Source organism: Saimiri boliviensis, chromosome 13 (assembly GCF_048565385.1).
Source record: "Saimiri boliviensis isolate mSaiBol1 chromosome 13, mSaiBol1.pri, whole genome shotgun sequence".
Lineage (NCBI taxonomy): Eukaryota > Metazoa > Chordata > Mammalia > Primates > Cebidae > Saimiri > Saimiri boliviensis.
In genome coordinates this window covers 59,747,703-59,772,830 of record NC_133461.1, presented here as the reverse complement: position 1 = coordinate 59,772,830, position 25,128 = coordinate 59,747,703, and the positions used below count along the sequence as shown (strand labels likewise).

The 25,128-nt window shown below is 39.5% G+C and overlaps 1 protein-coding gene and 1 pseudogene across 4 annotated transcripts in view; one reads left to right on the top strand and one right to left on the bottom strand.

Moving 5' to 3' along the window:
* The window catches only part of LPIN2 (lipin 2), a 120,177-nt gene that overhangs the window by 31,251 nt on the left and 63,798 nt on the right, over positions 1 to 25,128 (top strand). Inside the window, exon 1 of one of the 4 annotated variants that reach the window (XM_010335529.3) lies at positions 6,482 to 24,400. The exons of 2 other annotated variants lie outside the window; for them this stretch is intronic. In XM_010335529.3, the coding sequence (XP_010333831.3) occupies positions 24,299 to 24,400 (102 nt within the window). In that variant the 5' untranslated portion in view covers positions 6,482 to 24,298. Of the gene's footprint in view, positions 1 to 6,481; positions 24,401 to 25,128 lie in introns of those variants that run through there. One more of the 4 variants, XM_010335527.3, reaches the window with a different exon arrangement.
* Positions 15,409 to 22,673, bottom strand: LOC141580902 (U1 small nuclear ribonucleoprotein C-like; annotated as a pseudogene).

Sequence of the window (25,128 nt, the reverse complement as noted above, 5' to 3'; positions counted from 1 at the left end):
GGGACTGTGTGAGACATGGTGTGTCAGTATCCAACATGGTGCCTCCTTTGAGGATTTTCCCTCTTAATTTTGACAGTTCCTGATTTGAATAAGTGTACACCATGATCCTTGGGTTACATGGGACTGGACTGTGTGTAGAAGGATCATTAAGTTAAACAATTTCAGAGTTGAATAGAGCTTCTGGTCTTTTACTGTTCAGAAATCTGGGTCCCACCACATTGTTGGTAGCCAGTGGAAACCCCTAATACAATTGAGTATCTGAATTCTTTCTGAGCAGATTTGTCTTTTGAACTAGGGTTTTCTTCACTGTATCATTTGACTCACATCTGCAGATGAGCTCCCCGCTGACAGAGTTTTAGTGGTGTTTTACATCATTCATTTATTCAATTACACTAGGTATCAGTTCTGATGAAGAACCTTTCATTAAACAAATATACTCATATACCTTTAGGAATTCCCAAATTCATGAGTATACTTTTTGATGTCTCATTTGCTCAGTTTTCTCTTTTGTAATAGGGAGATAACAATACCTACTTGACAGGCTGGTTCTGAGGATTAAATGAGGTCGTGTGTTAAACTAGAGCCAGCAGCTATCTCTAGGTCTTACTAGGCCAGAGATGCTGGTGTTGAGAGTCACAGGGCAAAGGGCGAAAGGTGAATGAACATTCCTCTTGCTCCAAAGTTGCTGATAGTGTCATAGGGGAATCAAGTAGGTCTGCTTCTGCATAAAGCTGGGTTTTATGGAACGGGGACAGGGAGGGACTTAGAAGGGAGTACTGCATGGTGATTGTGGAGAGTCTGAGGAAATATCTTGGAGATAGCTCTGGGCTTATACTTTTAATGTGAGAATTTAATGTTTAGTTGGAAGCTTGTTTTTATCTTGGAGGAAAATGTTGTTTCATGTGTTTGCTTAGAATTTCTTTCTTGACCCAGAAGAAAGAAATTTCTTTATCCTCAGAGTGCCAAAGTTAGCAATTTTCTATACAAATCTTCTGCACAATGCGTGTTTATATGTAAGCCTTGTGATTTTTGCCATCATTTGATCTGTGGCTACATTAATTTTGTTAATGTGTGGGCCTGTAGGAAGAACCTTATCTTTGTGTTTAGAATGGAACTTCTAGAAAGCACAGTTGTCTATACCTAGTATATTGCAGGTGAGCATTTAACTAAAAGAAAAAAATTTGCTAATTAGTTCATCAGGCCTCTGACATAATTTTTTTTTTTTTTTTTTTTTTTTTGCGACAGAGTTTCACTCTTGCTACCCAGGCTGGAGTGCAATGGCGCAATCTCGACTCACTGCAACCTCTGCCTCCTGGGTTCAGGCAATTCTCCTGCCTCAGCCTCCTGAGTAGCTGGGATTACAGGCACGTGCCACCATGCCCAGCTAATTTTTTGTATTTTTAGTAGAGACGGGGTTTCACTATGTTGACCAGGATGGTCTCGATCTCTTGACCTTGTGATCCACCTGCCTCGGCCTCACAAAGTGCTGGGATTACAGGCGTGAGCCACCGCGCCCGGCGCCTCTGACATTTTTTAAATAAACTTGAATAATTAATTTTCATTAGAATGGACACCAATTTCCTTAGATTATAAAATTACATGAAATTTCATTCTCTAACAGTTGAAATACACAGGTACTAGTATACCTATATTGTTACCGTGGCTTTTTTTTTTTCTTTTGAAGGTCATCGTTTTAAATCCTGGCTAAATCTTTCAGTATTATCCTTTACTGTCAAATGGAAATGGGCCTCCCCCACCAAGTGTAGTATCTGCATGACAGTTGAGGAATAGGACTTTTGTTTTAGGACATCTCCCTGTCCCAAGTGAGTGAACTACGTAACCTAACAGAACATTATTGTATTTAAATTTCCTGGTTTGTTTGTTTTGTCTTACTATTGAGACATACCCAAAGGTCAAGTGGACCTCAGTGCTGGTCCTGAGAGTTGGAAAGGAGCTTTTCCTAATTAAAAGCAAAACAAAAACAAAAAAAACCCTTACAATGGTTATATTTGTTTGGTATTCATTTTTTCTTTCCCTTAGTACTTTTCATTTCTGTAAACATGTTTCTTATTCATTAGGCTATATCACGTAGTAGTTTTGTTTATCTTTTAAAATCTTAAGTATATTATTTTTGTAGGTAATTTAAACATTTAAGTACATAGTACTGTGAGGTTTATAATGAAAAATCTCAGTTCTCTTTCTCACAGCTGACTACTGCTTCCCAGCAAAAGCTTCTTTCAGTTCTTTTCTGTTGCTTGTGGGAGTTGATTCCATGCTTGTAAGCGTACATTACTGTGGCTTGTTTTTTTCATTTTAGACATTCTCTATTGATTTCCTACTCTGCAAGATGAAGATTCATCTCTTAACATGTTTCTTTTTTTTTTTTTTTTTTTGGCGGGGGGCGGGGCGGGGACGGAGTTTCGCTGTTGTTACCCTGGCTGGAGTGCAATGGCACGATCTTGGCTCACCGCAACCTCTGCCTCCTGGGTTCAAGCAATTCTGCCTCAGCCTTCTGAGTAGCTGGGACTACAGGCGTGCACTACCACGCCTGGCTAATTTTTGTATTTTTTTAGTAGAGACGGGGTTTCACCTTGTTGACGAAGATGGTCTCGATCTCCTGACCTCGTGATCCACCCGCCCCGGCCTCCCAAAGTGCTGGGATTATAGACGTCAGCCACCTACGTGAGCCCGGCCTACATATGTTTCTTTATACTAAGCTCTCAATATCGTTTTCTAATTTTCTTAATATTCATTGTTTATGTTTTCAAGGCTAAATAGTGCTCACAACTAAGCATGTGCAATGATTTTATTTCCTCCCCAGTTCAAATTTTTGTTTTCTCTAGAGTCACCAGTTGTTTTATTGATCTACATTTCTTAGTGCCAGTCAACAAATTCAGGCCTCCAGTTTCTGATAGGACTACAGAACTCTGCAGTCAACACCTCACTCACCCTGAATCCCAGTAATTTCCTGTGTTGGATTTTGAGTCCTAGATTATGCGTTGTCTTCTGTCTTGGAGTGCTTCCTCATTTTGGTGGAGCACATCCTCCAGCAACCTTTCAAGAAAGGTTTTACAGGGAGGAAATTCTTTGAGAGCTTACATGTCTGAAAATGTCTTTATTTGAGCCTCCTACCCAATTGATAGGCTAGCTATAGAATTCTAGAATGGAAATAGTTTTTTATTCTATTTAGAATTGTTAGTTTTGAGAAGTTACCATTTTTTGAGAAGTCTCAAGGCTTTTTCATTTCTTTCTCTCTCCCCTCTTCCCCCTTTTCCTGTCCTTTCCCCCTCCCCCCCCTCCCCCCCCTTTTTTTAGCACCTTTACTTTGTCTCTCTTTTTTTTTTTTTTTTTTTTTTTATGTTGTTCAGGCTGGTCTCGAACACCTGACTTTGTGATCCACCTGCCTCACCCTCCCAAAGTGCTGGGATTACAGGTGTGAACCACCGCACCTGGCCCAGAGCTAGAATTTGAACTTAACACCTGGCTGATCCGAAAGTTCATTCAAATGCTTAGTCAAAATGCTGAACTACCCACTTGAAATTCAACACAATGTAGGTAGGGAGGTCTTTGGGTGAAATAGAGAAAAACTGTGTAGAATTTTCTATTTAAGATGCATCTTTTTTTTTTTTTTTTTTTTTTTTTTTTGGGAAAACCTAAGCTAATTAGACAGTAAGTTTAGTTCTTTATACAGAAGAAATTCTTAAATTTCTGAGCTTTTTATAAAACTTATTAATGTATATTTCAGCTTAATGAAAGTAAAGCAAGACCCTATTATTATTTGCTTGTTATTGCTCCCTGTGCCTTTTTTTTTTTTTTTTTTTTAAAGAAGAGGAAGAAAGAGAAAGAGAAAGAGGGAGAGAGGATGGGGGTATTGCTTTATTGCCCAGGCTAGAATGCAGTCTAAATATGGGTATGCCTATAATTGTCTTTAATAATGGAGACATGAAAGAAAATGTGGGAAGAGAATAACAAACAAGGAGCCAACCAAGATTTCATTTAAACTTCTAAGTTGATATGATGTGGTACTGATAAGAGTGTATATTTTGTGTATTTAAAATGGAGAGTTCTATAAATGTTAATTACATTTACTTGTTCCAGATCTAAGTTCAAGACCTGAATATCGTTGTTAATTTTCTGTCTCATTGATCTGTCTAATATTAATGTTGAAGTCTCCCACTATTATTATGTGGGAGTCTAAGTCTCTTTATAAGTCCTATATGTCTAGGTATTCCTGTATTGGGTGCGTATATATTTAGGATCTTTAGCTCTTCTTGTTGTTGCATTGATCCTTTTATCATTATATAATGTCCTTCTTTGCTTCTTTTGATCTTTGTTGCTTAATTGTAACTTCTGCTTTTTATTTATTTATTTTAGCTCTCTGTTTGGTTGGTAAATCTTTCTCCATCCCTTGTTTAGAGTCTTTGTGTATCCTTGAATGTGAGATGGATCTGGATGCAGCATACTGATGGGTTTTGGTTTTTTATTCAAATTGCCTGTCTTTCGATTGGGGGATTTAGTCAATTTAAATTTAGAATTAATAATAATATATGTGAGTTTAATACTGTCTTTAGCTGGCTATTTTGTCCATTAGTTGATATAAATTCTTCATTATATTGATGCTCTTTTTGATAATTTTTTTAGAAAGGCTGATACTGTTTGTTCCTTTCATATGTGTAGTGGTTCTTTCAGAAGCTCTTGCAAAGCAGGCCTGGTGGTGATGAAATCTCTGAGTGCTTGCTTATTCACAAAAAACTTTATTTTTCCTTCACATGTGAAGCTTAGCTTGGCTGGATGTGAAATTCTGGGTTGAAAATTCTTTTCTTTAAGGATGTTGAATATTGGCCCCCACTCTCTTCTGGCTTGTAGGGTTTCTGCTGAGAGATCTGCTGTAAGTCTGATAGGCTTCCCTTTGTGGGTAACCTGACCTTTCTCTCTGGCTGCCCTTAGTATTTTCTCCTTCATTTCAACCCTGGTGAATCTGACGATTATGTGCCTTGGAGTTGCTCTTCTTGAGGAATATCTCTGTGGTGTTCTCTGTATTACCTGGAGTTGAATATTATCCTGCCTTACTAGGCTGGGAAAATTTTCCTGAATAATGTCCTGAAGCGTATTTTCCAGCTTGGATTCATTCTCTTCGTCACATTCAGGTACACCTATCAAGCGTAGATTAGGTCTTTTCACATAGTCCCATATTTCTTGGAGACTTTGCTCGTTCCTTTTTATCCTTTTTTCTCTCGTCTTGTCTTCTTGTTTTATTTCATTGAGTTGATCTTCGACCTCTGATATCCTTTCTTCTGCTTGATCAATTCGGCTGTTAAAACTTGTGCATACTTCACGTAGTTCTCGTATTGTGTTTTTCAGCTCCATCAATTCACTTATTTTCCTCTCTAAATTTTGTATTCTTGTTGACATTTCGTCAAACCTTTTTTCAAAGTTCTTAGTTTCTTTAGATTGTGTTATAACAAGTTCTTTTAATTCAGAGAAGTTTCTTATTATCCACGTTTTGAAGCCTGCTTCTGTAATTGGAACCCACTCGTTCTCCATCAAGCCTTGTTTCGTTGCTGATGAGGAACTGGGATCCTCAGCTGAGGAAGAGGCGTTCTGATCTTGGGTATTCTCAGCCTTTTTTGACCGTTTTCCTCCCTTCGTTGTAGATTTATCCATCTGTGGTCTTTATAATTACCGTCTTTGTAATTGGGTTTCTGAGTGGACGTCCAACTTATTGATTCTCAGCGCCGAAATCTGAGCAACCCACTGCACCGACTAAATCAGCGGCGTTAGGATTGATGGTGCTTTTCTGACTCTGCACCAAGAACCAACGCTCCGAGGCGCCGGCAAAACCGCCTCGCCGGTCACAAGAGTCGCGCTGGCGACCCGTGGGGCTCCTCCGCTGGGAATCTCCTGGTGCGTGAGCAACAAGAATTCATGTGAAGGTGTGGCGTCCTCTCCTTCTTTGCGCTTTCAGTGGGAGCTACAATCCCGAGCTGCTAGTGATCAGCCATCTTGGATCTCTCTACTTTGTCTCTTTTTAAAGTATCTCATTATTATCTCTTGATGAAGTGCCTTGGTTTGGGATTTGCCATGTCAATTTTTGGACGAGACACAATATCCTAGGAGGGAACCTGGGAAGTACCCTTCTTACCTGGTTTCACAGTGAATCTTCACCTCTGGCCTTATTTCATTACTTACACCTGGATAGCAGGCAGGTATGTCACCAGAGACTCCACAGGTCAGAGGGCATAAAAACACCCGGAGACTATAATGGGTACTTAGCAGGCCTGGTGAGACTTCTCCCCATAGGTAGAATCATCTGTAGCTGTGTATACTCATGATGTTGGGGAATTGGCTGGCACTAGGTGCCATACAGCTGATGGAGGGCATGGTATGTATCCTGCTTTCTGTAGCCATGCCCATATGATGATTTTGGAATCCTTTGTATAGTGTTTTTTTTTTTTTTTTTTTTTTTTTTTTTTGAGACGGAGCCTCACTGTTGCCCAGGCTAAAGTCCAGTGGCAAGATCTCGGCTCACTGCAACCTCAACCTCTCAGGTTCAAGTGATTCTCCTGCATCAGCATCCTGAGTAGCTGGGACTACAGACTGGCATGCATCACCACGCCCGGCTAATTTTTGTATTTTTTTAAAGTAGAGATGGGGTTTCACCATATCAGACAGGCTGGTCTCAAACTCCTGACCTCATGATCCATCCGCTTCAGCCTTCCAAAGTGCTGGGATTACAGGCATGAGCCACCTCACCTGGGCTGCGTAGCCTTTAACGTTGTCTATTGGTATCTTTCTGTCATGACTGCCTTTGGTGGAGTCCACAGCAATGCAGGTATTTCTTCGTCCTTTGAGCTCGGCATCTGGTGGGAACTTTAAATCTGGAAAATCATGTTTGTGACTCCAGGAAATTTCTTGTATGATTTATTTGATAATATCCAACTCCTGTCTTCCCCTACCTTATTTTTTCTCCTGTTTCTGTACTTTAAAAAGTCTGCAAGTCAGATATTGGGGCCATTTGGGATTGATACTCTGATATTAATCTTTTTTCTCCTTTTACCCATTCCTTTATCATTGTTGGATTTACTGGGAGATTTGCTTTCTATGTTTTCTTCTTCTTTCTAAAAGAAAAAAAAAAAGGCAGAGATAGGGTCACTGTGTTGCCCAAATTGGACTTAAACTTCTGGCCTTAAGCGATCCTCCCATTTCAGCCTCCTAAAGTGCTGGGATTATGGGTGAGACCCACCGTGCCTGGCTGTTTTTTAAGTTTTGTAGAGACAGGGTCTAGGTATGTTTCCCAGGCTGGTACTTTATTTTCCAACCCTTCTATAGAATGTCTCATTTTACTACTGTGTTTTAATTTCCAAGAGCGCTTTCGGTGCTTATTTTTATTAGCATCCTCTCCTAGCTGCTGGTGGGTTGCTGGCAGCCTTTGGTGTTCCTTGGCTTGTAGGTGCATCACCCTGTTTATATTCACATGGTGTTCTTCCTGTGTGCATGTCTGTTTCTCTGTCCAGATTTCCTCCTTTAATAAGGACATCACTCCTACTGGATTAGGGCCAGCCCTAATGACCTCATTTTAACTTGAGTACCTCCTTAAAGATCCCCTTTGCAAATAAGGTCACATTCTGAGCTACTAGAGGATAGGACTTCAGCTTTTCTTTTTTGGAGGACAAAGTTCAGCCCAAACAGTGGGTTTTGAGAGTGGAGATAACACATGTGACATCCTCTGGGTTTAATAGGATGTCTAGTTACAGCAATATTTTTAAAGATGTTTTTAGTTACATCTGTCTTCACTAATGATCAGAAGGAAACTCTTAGGGAAGTAGTTTTTAGATTACAACTGGAGATTTTTGTTTAGACTTATGACTGCTAAAATTTCTGCATGTTCCTGAATGTTTAATTACAGTATCTGAGTCATCTCATGTTCACTCTTGATTTCTAAAGTCATATGAAGGTTGGCAAAATGACTAAAGAAAGAACAGCAGCAGTGTCTTATGAGAAAGTAAACCCTGTCTATATCCCAGCATAGTTATGTGAACATGTTAGCCAGGTTCTCATGCTCTGTCCCTTCATGTCCACTCTGTTTCTTTTTTCAGATAATGAGGCTTCTTGGAGCTTTGTTGCTTTAAAAAAAAAAAAAAAAAAGTCATACTTTTCTGGGCTCTACAACCCTTTTCTTAAAGTAGCTTTTCCTGCCCTTCCTCCCTCTCTTCTGGCAGCAGCACCCTCTTTTATTTCCTTTATAATAGTTGTCCCAGCGTAACATATGTTGTTGTTGTTTCTCTCCCTCCATTAGAATATAAGCACTACGAGGGCAGGTACCTTGTCAGCCAAGTTCATTGCTTGATCCCCAGCTCTCAGAATAGAATAGACACTGCTGTTGAACAGATTAGTGAGTGAAACAGGCTTAGTTTTCTGACTTTCAAGTGCTGTTTTACCGACTTGCTGTTGCTCTTGGAAGTCCTTCTCTCTTGTTGAAGTAGCTTAGTATGCAAGTCAGCTTGTGATAACACACTGGTGCAGCCTTACTTGGCATTTGTTTTGCAAAGCTACTTAAAAATAGCCCAAATCTGCAGCAGCTCATGCCTGTAATTCCAACACTTTGGGAGGCCTAGGCGGGTGGATCACAAGGTCAGGAGATCAAGACCATCCTGGCTAACATGATGAAACCCCGTCTGTACTAAAAATACAAAAAATTAGCCAGGTGTGGTGGCATGTGCCTGTAGTACCAGCTACTTGGCGGGGGCCGAGGCAAGAGAATTGCTTGAACCCGGGAGGCGGAGGTTGCAGTGAGCAGAGATCGTGCTACTGCACTCCAGCCTGGCAACAGAGCTAGACTTTCTCATGAAAAGAAAAAAAAGCCCACATCTGAGTGATTGGTGGCATTGATTGCAGCAGTACAGTTGGTATGGCTACAGCCTTTCCCTTTATCCACCCAAGTGACCTCCCAGAGCCAGGAAAGGGAGGTTCCCCTCACATTTCTGAAGATTCTGTTGTGGTCCCAGTGAGTACCATGCAGAATTTATAAAGCAGGGCGTGAAACTTGAGCTGTGTTTTGATTGGCATTGGGAAAGATTTCTATACCTCCACAATCTCTCCCCTTTCCCCAGGACCCTGTGCAGACACAGGCACAGGATGCCTGGAGCTGCCTGGCTCTGGGAACTCTGCCTCATAGTCACCATGTTCTGTTTAACTGAGACAAGGAGACACTTGCAGGCACTTCAAAAAGAAAGAGTAGAGAAATAGTGAATTTATGCTCACCGATCTAGTCGACTTCCCTCTGGGAAACTAGGGGATTGCATCCTTGAGATGTAAAGGCAAGAGGAATTGGGAGTGTTTGAAAAGCTAAGTGCGTGGCATGGGGGGCAAGGAATCCTCCTGGCTACTTCTATGACATCAGCTAAGTAAGCTGATGAATTGGTGATTTTTGTTTGTTTCTTTTTAAGTTATAGTGCTTCTAGTAATTATGGAAGAGCCTGTTCTCCCCCTACAGGAGTCATTAAACAGTAATTGATGCCGTATGTGAAGTTGGTGAATTGTTTATGCAGCAGAAGTCACCTTTTGATTCGAATTGTGGCACTGTCTTGGTTTCATTGTGGCATACTGCAGAGTTATAGGCATAGTGGCCTGGCATTCTGATCATATCTTAAAAGTGACTGCTATAGTTTTGACTTCATTAACATTCCTTTGAATTTCAGTTATGTTTAGAAAAATATAAGCTTCCACTGGGTGCAGTGGTTCATGCCTGTAATCCCCAGCACTTCGGAAGGCTGAGGCGGTTGGATCACATGAGGTCAGGAGTTTGAGACCAGCCTGGCCAACAGAATAAAACCCATCTCTACTAAAAAAAACAAAAATGAGGCTGGTCGCGGTGGATCATGCCTGTATTCCCAGCACTTTGGGAGGCCGAGGTGGGCAGATCACCTGAGGTCAGGAGTTTGAGACCAGCCTAGCCAACATGGTGAAACCCTGTTTCTACTAAAAATACAAAAATTAGCCAGATATGGTGGCGGGCGCCTGTAATTCCAGCTACTCAGGAGGCTGAGGCAGGAGGATTGCTTGAACCTGGGAGTTGGAGGTTGCAGTGAGCCAAGATCATGTCATTGTACTCCAGCCTGGGCGAGGAAGTGAGACTCGGTCTCAAAAAAAATGAAAAAAAGAAAAATACAAACCTCCAAAAATGAAATATACATATTTATGATGTGTTGACTCTGGCACCTCTTATGCAGAAGTTTACAATTAGCTTTGCATTTCCCAACAAACATAGCAAACTTGGTGCTATTGGCGAGATCTTTGTAAAACCAAAGGATGCTTTGTTTGGAGAGGGTGGGATGTGGGTCTGTTGTTCTGGGATATGTATGATATTCAGTAGGTAGATAAAGATATTATCCTGGGAGGTAAGCATGTAGTCATATCTTTTCTGCAGTGTCACCATGCCTGTTGAAATGGAGATGTTGGATGATGTAATTGATGGACATTATAAATGAACCAATGTAACACTTTATTGATAAGTCTGAAGTTTGTCTGTAAGAGTTAATTACCTCTAATTTTTCAGTTTTCCCTCCATTATACACGTATAATAAAGAAACTCTTGGTACCCTGCTTAAAAATTTGACTGTGAAGGAATATGGCTAAAAACACACAATGAAATGTACTTTGCACATTAGGGGCAGCGTATACATTTCATCTATGCTGTCATTCTGGAAAACATTTTGAAATACCCCTTCATTTTTAAATTGCTTTCAAGAGTCTCACAAAGTATCCTTTTATCCCCAATGGTGATAATCCTTCAAGGTAGATTAGGTTTTTGGAAATAGCCAGAAGTCATTTAAACAACATCTGATGAACCATGCACGTTGGATGAATCATACTTACTTTTGGACTATAAGAGTTGTGTGACTATATGGTATAGACATTCCTTTTTATCCTATGTAGCACCTAAATTAAATTTAAAGATAGTTCTTTGAGGAAGAAAGAGGAAGTTCTCATATCATGTTGCATAGTGGTATATCAGTGGAATGAATTTATTGTAGCCTTCAGAGGTGATTGATTTAAAAGGCAATATTGATGTTAGAGTGTAGATGTGACTAAACAGTTTTACACCAAAACTTGGAAGAAGACAAAACGCTGGAGACAAATACGCTAAGAGTGGGGTGCAGTTGCATGAGTCTTAAGGAATAGAGAAATGGTTTGGGAAGTTAAAATAGATGCAAAGAGCTGATGATTGAAGCATCTAGACTTAGAAAGTCATTTGTTTCCTTTCCAGTGTCCCTCACTAATAGTTCCTTGATGGCTGGAATCCTATCCTAACAATCATCTGCTTAACCCTTACTGTGGCATAGGTCTTGGATCTATTCAGTTCATTGTTCTTTTTTAATGAAAGGAAGGAAGAAAACTAACATTTATTAAGCAGCTGGTAGTTTTCAGGCACCATCTCATGGGATTCTCACAGCAGTCCTACCTGACAGGTGCTCTACCTGACCCCTGCTATGTGAAGGGGGCCTATGAGGCTTAGGTTGAGCTGAAGCTGAGAAAGATTCTATGCCGGGGGTTCAAAGCAAGTGGGAGAGCTGTGGTGTAAAACTCTGTCTGAATTCAGCCAAGTCATGTGCCTGCTGGCCCACCCCTAACATGTTTGTGGGGACCCAGCCAGAACAGGCTCATCAATACAGGGCCACATACCATCTGTTTAAACCATTGGTTTTTTAGCTGGGGACAATTTTTTCCCCGGGGGACATTCAGAAATAACTGGAGACATCTTCCTGGCAGTCACAACTGGGGAGGGTGCTGCTGGCATCTGGTGGTTGGAGGCCAGGGATGTTACATTCCTCACCTCCCAAACAAAGAATTATCTGACCAAAAATGTCAGTATGCTTAGATGAGGAAACCTAGATCTAAAACTATTAAAAGCTGTAAATCCAAAGAAAAGATAAATGTTTGAGGGGATGGGTATCCCTTTTACCGTGATTTGAGCATTATACATTGTATACATGTATCAAAATATTATCACATGTCCTCCCCAACTATGATGTATCATTAAAAAAATTTTTTAAGCTGTGAATCCAGTCACCACCGTTACGGCCTGGCCTTCATGGCCACCAGGTGCTCTGCAGAAGTCTTGTCCTTTACTAGTTGCCCTAGGGAGCCTGAGCATAGGTCTGCTGCACAAATCTACACGGACCTGCAGGGCACAGGTCTAGGGACAGCTTGGTTTATTATAACCACCTGTTCCCTTAGCTAAATTGTCTTCCAAAAACTTTCCTAGACGTCTGAAAAGAAGAAGAAAAACACTTACTGCCTTTGTATTTTGAGTTTCTGATACACAGAGCCTTCTAAAGTGCAGGATCCAGGACTAAAGTCAGTATTGATACCTGAAATATTGTAGGCACTGGGAAAATTCTTGAATTAGGCTTGCATTTATGTACATTCTGCACTACTTCATTTCAAGGACTGTTATGATGTTAGGCTAGATTGAGCATGTTTTAACTACTCTGGCAGGTAAGTAATTGACTTTTTCAATACCTATATGCTCTCATCTTTCAAATAGCAGTGTGGTTTAGAGTCAGGGGCTCTTTACCTGAGGTCTACAGACTAACCATAGAGGGGTCCCATTGGATCTTTAGAGCACAAATCTGTGTATGGTATACATGTATGCTGCTGGTTTGCATGTTTTCTGTAAAGAGGGTATATTGCAAAGCTTAGTTGAATTCTCAGACATGAGAATGGCACAAACTACTCATGTACTGTATGTATTCTCTAAGGTTACTTCTAGATGTTTAGAAGCTAAGATTAGGAATTTGCATTGAGATTAGAAGTGGATTTGTTGTGTTCCAGTGTAATTTTTGACTGAAGAAAGAAGCTCTCTGTTGTGTGTAGGTATATATAAAATGAAAGTTACACATTATGTTTTGTTGAAATTATTGCTATGGAATCACCAAGCTCATGGTAAAACTAAGTTGTGGGAAATACTTTGCTTAGTAGAGTTGAATGTTTAGAAAGCCATAGTTTTTGAAATGTCAGATTGTTTTACCTAGAAGGATACATAGAAATTATCTAGAAATTCACTTTTTGGGTGAGGAAATTGAGCGCTAATGATGCTCAGTGAGTTGCTCAAATAACCTAGCGAGTTTGTAATGGTATAGGAATAGAAGATGATATTTATAGTCAAGAATGAATATATTCTCATTTTAAACTATGGACTGTATTGACATTGCTTTATTTTTCAATTAGTCTTATTGCATAATTTTCTTCTTCTTTTTCTTCCTTCCTTCCTTCTTCCTCCCTCAGGGTCTCACTCTGTTTCCCAGGCTGGAGTGCAGTGGTGTAGTCATGGCTCACTGCACATTCAGCCTCTTGAGCTCAAGCCATCCTCTCACTTCAACCTCTGAGTACTAAAGATGCTTACCACTACACCTGTGTTAATATTTAACTTTTTTTTTTAATGGAGAATAAGATCTCACCGTGTTGCCCAGGCTGGTCTTGAACTCCTGGAACTCAAGTGATCTTCCCACCTTGGCCTCCCAAAGTGTTGGAATTATAGGGGTGAGCCACCGTGCCTGGCTCCATTGCATAATTTTCTAGTTGTGAGATCAACCATTTTCTAATGTGTGATTTAGTGGTATTAACTGCATTTCCTATGTTATACCACCATCACCACTATTTCCTTTTTTTTTTTTTTTTTTTTAAGATGGGATTTCACTATGATGGCCAGGCGCTGGTCTTGAACCCCTAACCTCAGGTGATCCGCCCACCTTGGCCTCCCAAAGTGCTAGGATTACAGGCGTGAGCCACCGCGCCTGGCCATCACCACTATTTCCACATTTTTCATGACCCCAAACAAATTCTGTTACCATTAAGCAATCAGTCTCCACTTCTCCCAGTCCTTGGTAATCTCTGATCTACTTTTTGCTTAGGAATTTGCCTATTCTAGATATTTCATGTAATTGGAATCATAACGATATTTGTCCTTTTGTGTCTGGCATATTTCCTTTAGCATGTTTCCAGGGTTCATCCATGTTGTGGCATGTATCAGAACTTAATTATTTTCATGACTGACTAATCCATTGTGTGGATATAACACATTTTGTGGCTGGGTGCAGTGGCTCACACCTGTAATCCCAGCACTTTGGGAGGCCAAGGCAGGCGGATCACCTGAGATTGGGAGTTTGAGACCAGCCCGACCAACAGGGAGAAATCCTGTGTCAAAAAATAAAATAAATAAATAAATAAAAGGATATAACACATTTTGTTTCTCCATTCATCTGCTGATGGACAGTTGTATTGTTTCTTCATTTTGGCTGTTGTGAATAATGCTGCCATGAACATTGGTATACAAATAAATACCTGTTTGAGTCCCTGTTTTTACTTCTTTGGTGTATATACCTGGGAGTGAAATTGCTAGATTATATGGCAATTCTATGTTTTTTATTGTATTACTACTATTATTATTACTATTTTGAGATGGAGTCTCACTCTGTCACCGGGCTGCAGTGCAGTGGCACCATCTTGGCTTACTGCAACCTCTGCCTCCCAGGTTCAAGCAGTTCTCTACCTCAGCCTCCCGAGTAGCTGGGATTACAGGCACCAGCCATCATGCCCGGCTAATTTTTGTATTTTTAGTAGAGATGGGGTTTTACCATCTTGGCCAGGCTGGTCTTGAACTCCTGACCTTGTGATCCACCCGCCTTGGCCTTCCAAAGTGCTGGGATTTCAGACAGGCATGAGCCACCATGCCTGGCCTTATTATTATTGTTTTTTGAGACAGGGTCTTACTCTGGCACCCAGGCTGGAGTGCAGTGACATGATCTCAGCTCACTGCAGCCTCGACCTCTTGGGCTCAAGCAGTCCTCCCACCTCAGCCTTCTTAGGAGCTGCAACTAGGTGCGTACCACCATGCCTGGGTAATTTTGTTCATTTTTTGTAAAAACAGAGTCTCACTATGTTGCCTGGGCTGGTCTCTAACTCCGGGGCTCACATGATCCTCCCTCCTTGGCCTCCCACAGTTGTAGGGATTACAGGCATGAGCCACTGTGCTCAGCCTGGTAATTCCATGTTTAGCTTTTGAGGAACCACCAAACTATTTTCTACAGTGGTTACACCATTTTACATTCTCACCAACAGTGCACAAGTGTTGCAGTTTGTCCAGTTTTCTTTCTAAGATATAGTTTCCTTTTTTTGAAAAAAAAATTGACCATTTTATTTTTGTATTTCAATAAATAAAAACTGCACTTTTTTTGTCCCACTTCTCCACCTCAAAACTGTTCTCTCTTTGATAGGAAGGGGCAATACCTTTTCCATATCAGACTGTTAAGAAAACACCCAGAGTCACAGCAGTGTTATCTCCTGGTGAAGTAGAGCAAGAAATATAAAACTGATATAGGGAGGCCTCCCCTCTATCCTTTCTGTCTGCTATGTCATTCTGGGCCACGTGGGCACCATCATGATAAGCAGGAGGTCTCATCATTGGGGGCCCAGGCATCATTGGCACGTGGCTTCCCATGGGCAGCCTCATTTCAGGAGCATTGGCATCATCCCAGGAGGAGGGCCCCATATGGGGTGCTGGCATCATACTTGGGTTAGGAGGACCCAGAAGGCTGGAGGGGGAGGTGGTATCATTGCCCCTCCCAGAGGAGGAACAGAGATTGAAGTAGGAAATAGCTTTCCTTGTTGAAATGCAACCGTTGTTTTGTCAGTCAGGCTGTCAGCCTGTTCTTCCATTCATTTCTAATAATCTTTAACATTCTCTCCCTGTTTCCTGCCACTACATAAATGGAGAGTCATGGGTGAGGTGTGTGTTGCAGTAGTCACAGCCATTGGCCACTCTGTTCCCTTTTTACAGAAACTGTGGCCATCGTAGCGGGTATGAATTGGTATCTCATTGTGGTTTTGATTTGCATTTCCCTAATGTTTAATGCTGTTGAGCATCTTTTCATGTATTTATTTGCCATTTTGTATATTTTCTTTGAAGAAGGGTTTATGCAGATGCTTTGCCCATATTTTAATTGAATCATTTGTCTGTTGCAGGAATTTTAAAATATATTCTGGAGTTAAACTCTTATCAGATAGGTGATTTGCAAATATTTTTACCTTCTATACGTCTTTTTCTTGATAATGTCCTTTGATGCAAGAAAAAGTATTTAATGACATCCAGTTTATCTACTTGTTGTTACTCATGCTTTTGGTGTTATATCTGAGAATCATTTGCCAAATCCTAGCTCATGAAGCTTTACCCTGTGTTTTCTTCTAAGAGTTTTAGGGTTTTAAGTCATTGATCCATTTTGAGTTAATTTTTTAATATGGTGTAAAGTAGGGTTCCAACTTCATTTTTTTTCCCATGCAGAAATTTAGTTGTCTCAGCACTTCTGTTGAGGAGACTATTCTTTTCCCCATGCAGTGAATTTGGCACTCTTGTTAAATATCAATTGGCCATAAATGTTTGGGTTTATTTCTGGACTCTCAAGTCTATTCCATTGGTCTGTATGTCTGTCTTATACCAGTACCACACTGTTTTTGATTACTTTAACTTTTTTTTTTTTGGTTTTGTTTTGAGACAGAGTCTCACTCTGTTGCGTAGGCTGGAGTGCATTGCTACAATCTTGGCTCACTGCAACCTCCACCTTCTGGGTTCAAGCAATTCTCCTGCCTCGACTTCCCAAGTGGCTGGGGCCACAGGAGCCCACCACCATGCCTGGCTAATTTTTGTATTTTACTAGGGTAAAGTTGGACATGTTGGCCAGGTTAGTCTTGAACTCCTGATCTCAAGTCATCTGCCTGCTTCGGCCTCCCAAAGTGCTAGGATTAACAGGAATGAGCTACTGCACCCAGCCTGATTACTGTAATTTTATAATACACTTTGAAATTAAGTAATGGAAGTCATCCAACTTTGCTCTTTTTCAATATTATTTTGGCTAGTCAGGGCCCCTTATAACTTCATATGAATTTGAGGCTTTTGGAATTTTAATAGGAATTGCCTTGAATCTGAAATCGCTTTAGGTAATATTGGCATCTTAACAATGTTGAATCTTAGTATTCATGAATATGGATGTTTATTTACTGAGGTTATCTTTAGTTTTTTTTCCGTGATTTTTACAATTTTAGTTGTACAAGCTTTCTACTTCCTTGATTAAATTTATTCCTAGGCATTTTTTAATTTTAGATGCATTTACATAATGTTTGAGATTTTAAAAATACTTAGAATAGTAAATCTGAATTTCAACTTAAATAATGAGTCCAAGAAGATACTGTGGACCTTAGATATATAACATAGGCCGGGCACGGTGGCTCAAGCCTTTGGGAGGTGGCCCAGCACTTTGGGAGGCCGAGGCGGGTGGATCATGAGGTCAAGAGATCGAGACCATCCTGGTCAACATGGTGAAACCCCGTCTCTACTAAAAATACAAAAAACTAGCTGGGCATGGTGGCACGTGCCTGTAATCCCAGCTACTTAGGAGGCTGAGACAGGAGAATTGCCTGAGCCCAGGAGGCGGAGGTTGCGGTGAGCCGAGACCGTGCCATTGCACTCCAGCCTGGGTAACAAGAGCGAAAACTCCGTCTCAAAAAAAAAAAAAAAAAAAAAAAAAAAGATATATAACATAACTTCTCTCTAAAGCTCCATTTCTTCATCTGTAAAATACAGGGATAAAACAAATCTATCTTTCATGAAAAATGTGTAGATTAGAGATAATACATGCAAAGGATCAATTCTAGGGTGTGGCTTAGGGTAAGTACTAAATAAATAGTGCCTGGCTGCCAGGATTGTGTTTTCTTCTGTTATTTCAATATAGAAACTTACATTGTACTTAAAGTATACTTTTTAAAATTGAATACAATTAATTTGTTCCAAAGGCTAATGATTTTTACACAAACTAAATGCCCTGTTCCTGAAAGAGCCTTTTTATATAAAGTATGTTGAGTCTGGAAGAAAAATAAAATGTCACACTTGTTCTGTTTTAGTGGTACGTTATCCTTAGAGGAGGGAACATTTCTTCTAATGTTGCAGCTTTCAGATGCCTCTTTGCTTTTTGAATCCTATCTGTGTCTTGACATTACAAGGTTAAATCTTAGACATTACCAGCATTTAATTTCTAAGAGTAGCAAAGCTGGCTTAACTTTGCCCCTTTTCTTTTACTGCTAAGTGTGTTATTTGAGTCTTTTCCCCTCACTGGAGAATGCAGTGACTGCTGCCATCTGAAATTGGATTCATCTGTATGTGTAGAATATAACTTATGTATAAAACCTGAGTATCAGTGTTGCAGTTTTTCTTTTTTTTGAACGTCTTAGTCGAGCTTTAGATTGAAGTAGGCAGATTCACTAAGTCCAATAATCTAAGAATTCAGTTACTTACATTTTAATTTAAATTTCACTAGTTAAACAAAATTCTTCGTAACAGACTTAAATATAGCATTAGAATTTCTAAATATTGTGAAACTAAATTCTTTATTCTCATAGCAAAGTATATTAGCCATTTGTGCTGTTTTTCCTGAAGAACTCAAGTGAGCCTGCATTCAAGAATAAGGAATGTTGCACTTTCTGATGGGGAAATAGAGTGGCAGGATATAGTCAGGTTGAGGATCATGGAAGTTTGAAAAAGAAGCAGAAATTGGGAGAGAGAGCTGACCACAGAAACAAATCAGGGTTGCTGCCAGATTCTGTTGGGGTCTCATTTAAGGTTACAGATCAGTAATTTATACTGTCAGCCCTCTGCTGCCCTGCCGGCAGCACTCATGAAGATTCTTTTGTTGTTGTTGTTGTTGTTTTTGTTCGAGATGGAGTCTTGCTCTGTCACTCAGGCTGGAATGCAGTGACATGATCTTGGCTCACTGCAACTTCCCTCACCTCCTGGGTTCGAGTGATTCTCCTGCCTCCCAAGTATCTTGGACCACAGGCATGAGCCACCACGCCTGGATAATTTTTGTATTTTTAGTAGAGACAAGGTTTCACTGTGTTGGCCAGGCTGGTCTTGAACTCTTGATCTCAAGTGATCCACCTGCCTCAGTCTCCCAAAGTGCTGGGATTACAGGTGTCACCCACCGTGCCTGGCTTGATTCTTTATTAAAATGATAATCCTAACTGCTTGAGTGGTATTTTCTTTAAGCCTCTAACTTTGATAGAACACAAACTAAATCATACATCAACAATACAGTTGAAGTGGAGTCTGGAGTCAGACCAACCTTGGTTTATATCCTGGCTTCTCCACTTGGCAGCTGTAAGACCTGAGTAAGTTCTCACTGTTGATGATGACTATGTGTCCATAATGTCATTTGTTTATGTCCCTCATGCATTTATCTCTTGAGATCCTAGCATGTGTGTGATTATTTGTATGAACTTTATGTGTGACAGTTATTACATTCTTTCCAAGAAACTATGCATCCAGGAGATTATTGCTAAGTTTCTGGTTTCTAAATACAGTACTTAACATTACAGCACCCATTCATTTCTATAGATGGAAGAAAGTAGCAGGAAGGAGAGTACCAGCTAATTACAATATTTTTTAAACTAAAAAATTCTAAGTAATTGTTTGGAAGAGATCACAGCAGCAGAATAAGAGAAACAACCATCACCAGTTTTTCAAGTGGCTGAGAAAATCTTCAATTAGAATTGTGGGGAATCAGCTGTAGAACAGAAAATTGGAGTCAAAGATGCACTTGAAATATCCACATGAAAAAAAAAAGTCAAGGAATGTGAGGACGATGAGGGGTTCCTACTACATGATGCTGATATATTTTGTGATAATTTTCACTTATTTTTGATATTGTCTTAATGATACAATCAACTCTTGCTCACCTTCATATATTATTTGTTGCCGATTTTGGGGGACAAGCTTTAAGCTATCTCACTATTTGATCTGAAGTGTAGGAACCCAGTACTGACTTCTTCCAGTACTTTCACTTGGCCTTAGTGTTATGATGCATTAACTACCCTGTAATTAACAAGTAATTTGTTTCTGAGAAGATTAAAGCACTACACTTTTAAACTTACTTAGTTTTTCAAAGTTTGACAACAGTAAGACTCGCGTTTTAACAGGTTTGAGTTTGAATGAAATGAGGGTGGTTTAACCCTAGTACAGGAAATCATATAGTGCATGTAGGGTGTCATTGCTGTGCAAACTGCTATTCAGAGGTGAAATGAGAGAAGAAAAAGACATATTTAAACAAATCGTTATGCAATGAACAGGTCCCCTCTTCACCCCGAACTCTACCCCTATCATGCAACTGAGGCCCCAGGAACCCTGCCTGAGCAAAACAGAAAGTTTTCCATTTCTTTTGGCTTTATTTTGTTGAAAATGTTGTCCAGAAGTTGTGACAGAAATCAGGCCGTAATTCTTGTGATCCTTAATTAGGCTGTGTAGCATTACTCTCTCAATGTTCAGATGCACTTGACTGCTACAGCCAGGCAACTCTCAGTATTGTCTCTGTCGTCTCAAAATAGTGGGTAAAAGCTTGACATCTAGAACATGTGTGAAAGGTTGGACTGCAGAGGTTGTTTGGTTCTAAGCTGCTTAAACTGGATGTGCACACTGAGCATATTCTAATTCTCATAGTACATGTGTTGCATTAACCTTTGAACTTGGTAGAAGAAAGCTGTGGCCAGTTAATCTCTCCCCCCACCCCATAAAAAAATAGACTTATCAGAATAGATTACAAAAATGTGTGAATTTTAAAGATAAATGACAAGTCTTCAAAGTTTATCTTTGGGAGAGTCACTTTAAGGCCTTTGACCTTGGGAGACCTTCCCTGTTTTTTCTTTTCTGTTCCTGGAAAGATCTGTTTGCATTTGATTATTCACTCACAGTTTAGTGAAATTGCCAGCCACTCGCATCTTGTTTAGAATTTTGAGATTGTATGAGGATATTATGAAACACTGGAACTTGAGTAAACCATATAACGATTACCCAATGAGCAGTTAAACTACAAATGTTTGAAAAACCCAAGAGTGGTAGCAATTTTATCTTGGTTTTGAATAAAACATCAGTCCCTTTGGGGTTGTTTTCATAGTTTAAACAGTGAATCATAAGTTATTCCCTTTAGGAGAAGAAACACTTCATATGCTTTAGTGTAGATGGTGAGAGCCATTTGACTCTAAGTGAAAACAATATTTGTTTCAGGTGAGCTGTGGTCCTTTATATTGTCCCTTTGTCATGAGGGGCCTTGAAAATGAAGAAATGCACTTAAGTTCTTCACTATAGAAGAATTCTATAGTGTTAAAAAATTCTTTGTAATTGAGGTTATAAAATATTTTCATGATTTTAAAAAATAATCAGAACTTAGTTTTGTTGAATCTTCATTGGTAATCCCAGGAGCCTGGTGTTGTGTTTCCACAGTATGGCCACTGGGGGGAGTGCAGTTATTTTCATGTTTTATGGTAAAATAACATTCTGATGCTGTAAAGGTATTTCTGTTGAGCTAGCTTAATACAAATCAGATAAGCAAATTCTAGCTAGAAAGTTTTAAATAAATTTTTATACCCTCTTAAAAAACTGCTGTATACCTAGTCTTACATACTTATGGGATTAGTAGTAGAAAAAAACAAAGAAGGTATATATTTTACTTAGCCTCATTATTAGTTGTGGAATCTGAACAATATTCTGTTTTTCATCACTAGCATTTTTGCTTTGCTTTCCTCAGACTCTTTTTTGAAAGAGTTAAGTCTTGGGAAAGACTTCCAAATTCTACGTACTTTTTAAAAAAGATAATTGAAGATGTTATGCAAAAGTAAAAAGTAGCTTTTCTCAGTATTCATTTATTTTAGCCTGTAGAGAAAAAGTTTGACAATACAGTAGCGTTTTCCTTTGAAAATCTTAGGTATGATTTAGAATTGTTGGTTGTAATTTTAACATTTATCAATGAAGACTGAAAAGTACCACCTGGCAGATGGGGGGCCAGCCTTGAGGGTTAGAGGGATCCACAGGTTGCCATAGGAGGCAGCTGTGGGTGTGTGCCTGTTGGCAATACAGATGTTTAGAAAATGAGCTCACTTCTGATGGGTCCATAGTACATGTTCCCTTGCAGTCAGGACATTCTGGGAGTTATCAGCTACAACAAGAAAACAATACAAACACTAGCAGGAAACCCCAGATGACTGGCCTGGGTTCTGCTTGTTGTGTAAGCCACGTTGTAGGCAAGAGTTGCTGAACAGAGCTCTACCCGCTGACCTCTGCCCTGCTGGATCTCCACCACACTTCACTTGCTAAGCCTTTTTGCTCTTGTCTCCTGTCAGCCTCCTCCTGCTGATCCCCAGCATGTTCTCTCTTGGTCTCTGCTTGGCGTAATGAAAGAAAGCACTGAACCAGAAATTGGGAGGCTTCTTGTCCTGGCACTTTTGCTGACCAGTTGAGTGACGTCAGGCTAATTACCTGACCTCTTTCTGGGCCTCCGTTTCCTCACATTTAAAATGGATATGGTTTTTGTCTCTTCTTTCCACTCTCCTGACAGTTTTCTCCTTCTGCTATGCAGTTGAATATTTTCTCATCTCTTCTACATTTTGTTTGCTCTGCTCCTCTAACTTTTCTTTTTTTTTTCTTCACCTTCTTAGGTTTCTCTTTAATCTCCCTTTCTCCTGCTAGCTTCCTCTTCTTGCTGACCTTTGGCTTCTTCCATTTTTCTCCACTGGCAGCACCCCAATATCTGGATTTTATCACTACCATTTGATGGCAAGGATCCTGAAGTGCAGTACATCATGGATGAAGAGATTTAAATTTTTATTCATTACCTAAAATTCAGACCACAAAAACCTAAACATTCTCTTCTGAAAGTAGGGGTTTGTGTACATGATGTATATTGAATTAGATTGCAAGTGATTGGGCACTTTGGTGTACTGCAGGCCCATATTACTATCTGCTGGGCTAGAAGGCAAGCAGAAAAGCATGCTGTATGCAAGATAAGTTTTCCCATTCCTAATTTTGGTGAAATTGGTTTTTAATTCTGCCACTTAACGTTTTTATTATGTGAACCTTGGTGGCATGTTACCACATTCAACATCACCAAATACCTATTACTTGGTTGAACATTTGAAAATTTTGTCTTTTGCGAAGTTTAGGTGCAGAGAAAAAGATTTAGTAATGTGAAGATAGTTAAATAGATGTGGATCAGCTAGTATATTGTTGATGAATTGACTAAGTACTTTAAAGGAATGATGAAGAATCCAGTTGTCCCCAGTTCTTCCTTAGCTAGAACTTGCCTGAATGTCCTTTTCCCTGCTTCATTCTCAAGATTGTCTCGGGGCCGTACAACAGCACTGTCCAATAGAAATACATGTGAGCCACATACGTAATTTCCAGTTTTCTAGTAATCACATTTTAAAAGTGAAAAAAAAAGTACTGAATAGTATATTCAAAATATTTCAACATGTAATATATATTAGAAATCGTGAGATCATTTTATTCTCTTCATTCTTGGTCTTCGAAATGCAGTGTGTATTTTACACTTGCAGCACGTTGCAGTTGGTGCTGGCCTGATTGCCAGTGCTCAGTAGCCACATGTGGCTGATAGCTCTTTGTGATGAACAGCACAATCCTAGACAGGTATGAATAAAATGGTACATCTTAATTCAAAAATCTAATATGTTTGTCCGTGACAGTTAAGTGTGTTCTAGGTTTTTAGAAAAATTCAGTTAAAATTACTGTGTGACAACTTACTGAGAGCTGGCAAGGAAATACCAGGAATGTTTGATTATACAGTGTTCTGTTATCATACTCTTGAAATCAAATAAATTCTGCTTGTTATTTACAGTGCTGAGCAGGATATCTCTCAGAATTGTGAAAATATCTTGGGTCATACCAACCTGACAAAGTAAAAGTGTTCAGTAGTTGGGCTCTTTGAAGCATGTAATCTGGCTGACTTGCTGCTGCTCAGAAAATGTATGTAAATTACTTCCCTTACATGATTTGCTTAGGTAAGATCACTCTCTGTAAGCATAGTAGCTGTTTTCATTTCTAAAAAATGAGGATGTGATTGGTTTAGAGAATCATTAACTAAATCCCTGTCCTGTGTGATGGAAGCTACAGTGGCCATCATGTGATTGGGCAGGTCTTGGTGCCTATCAGTGTAAACACATGGCACAACCTGTCCCATGCCCCTGCTTATCTCCTTTGGGGAAAAGGGGTTGAGGCATTTTGAGCAAATCTCATTGGTAAACTTATGTATGCATTGCTTTTTTTTTTTTTTTTAAGAACCGTTTCCTTTCAGTTTTAGCCATATCACTGTGTCTGCAAGCAGTTTGTACTCAGTTTGTCAAGAGGGCAACTTTGTGTTTTGATTATACCCTTCATCTCTGAAAAAAGACATGCTAGTTAAGTTTCAAGATGTTTTACTTAGAAGATGATATTGAAGATGAGGAGGTTTGTGAAGGCTCATTAAATAAAACTCAAGATGTTTACCATGACAAGGCCCCTCCTGGTATACTGGTGAGTTACATCTCCCAATGTCCCTGTTCTCTTCCCTGCTTGCTCAATTGGAACACTACTTAGAGAAGAGGGGACAACACCCACCAAAAGAAAAAGAGCTAGTACCCTTTCTTAGGAAAATGCAATGTTGTAGGGAATTTTATTAACTTCTAGGTGTCATGCTGAACAGAAATCTTTGGCTTCTCCTCCTGCATTCACTATACCATATTTCTGCCTTCTCTGTTTGTTGTTATTTAACAAGTGACTTTTTTTCCTAGGGAAAAAAATAAAGTTGCTGCTTTAAAATGAGAGTTTTTAAAAATTGTGTTTCAAAAATAATATATTTGGTTTTACATTCTCTTTGCATTTAAATGTAGTAGTAAAAATCATTTTAAAAAAGTGTCACAGTTTTTGTTGGCCTAGACAAAATTTTTGAAATGGTAAACTAACATTTTGAAGCTCACATTGTATTTGGATATATGATAGAGAGTGGCTGCAGTTGCTTTCTTCTGTGATCTTAAACAAGAAATTGGTAAGCTTGAAATTAGTTGGGAAAATGTAACTTGTCTGAATTTTTTTAATACAGAGTTTTCTCTCTTGTTATAAGATATAAATTTTAAAAAGTTATATAAGCTTAGTGTTAAGACACAGAGGTCTGCATTAAGGAAACAAAATCAAGTGACTTGAGGACAATAATATAACTTAACTCTACCTGTGGAAGCTTTCCTTTAAAAATAGTAGGAAGTAAA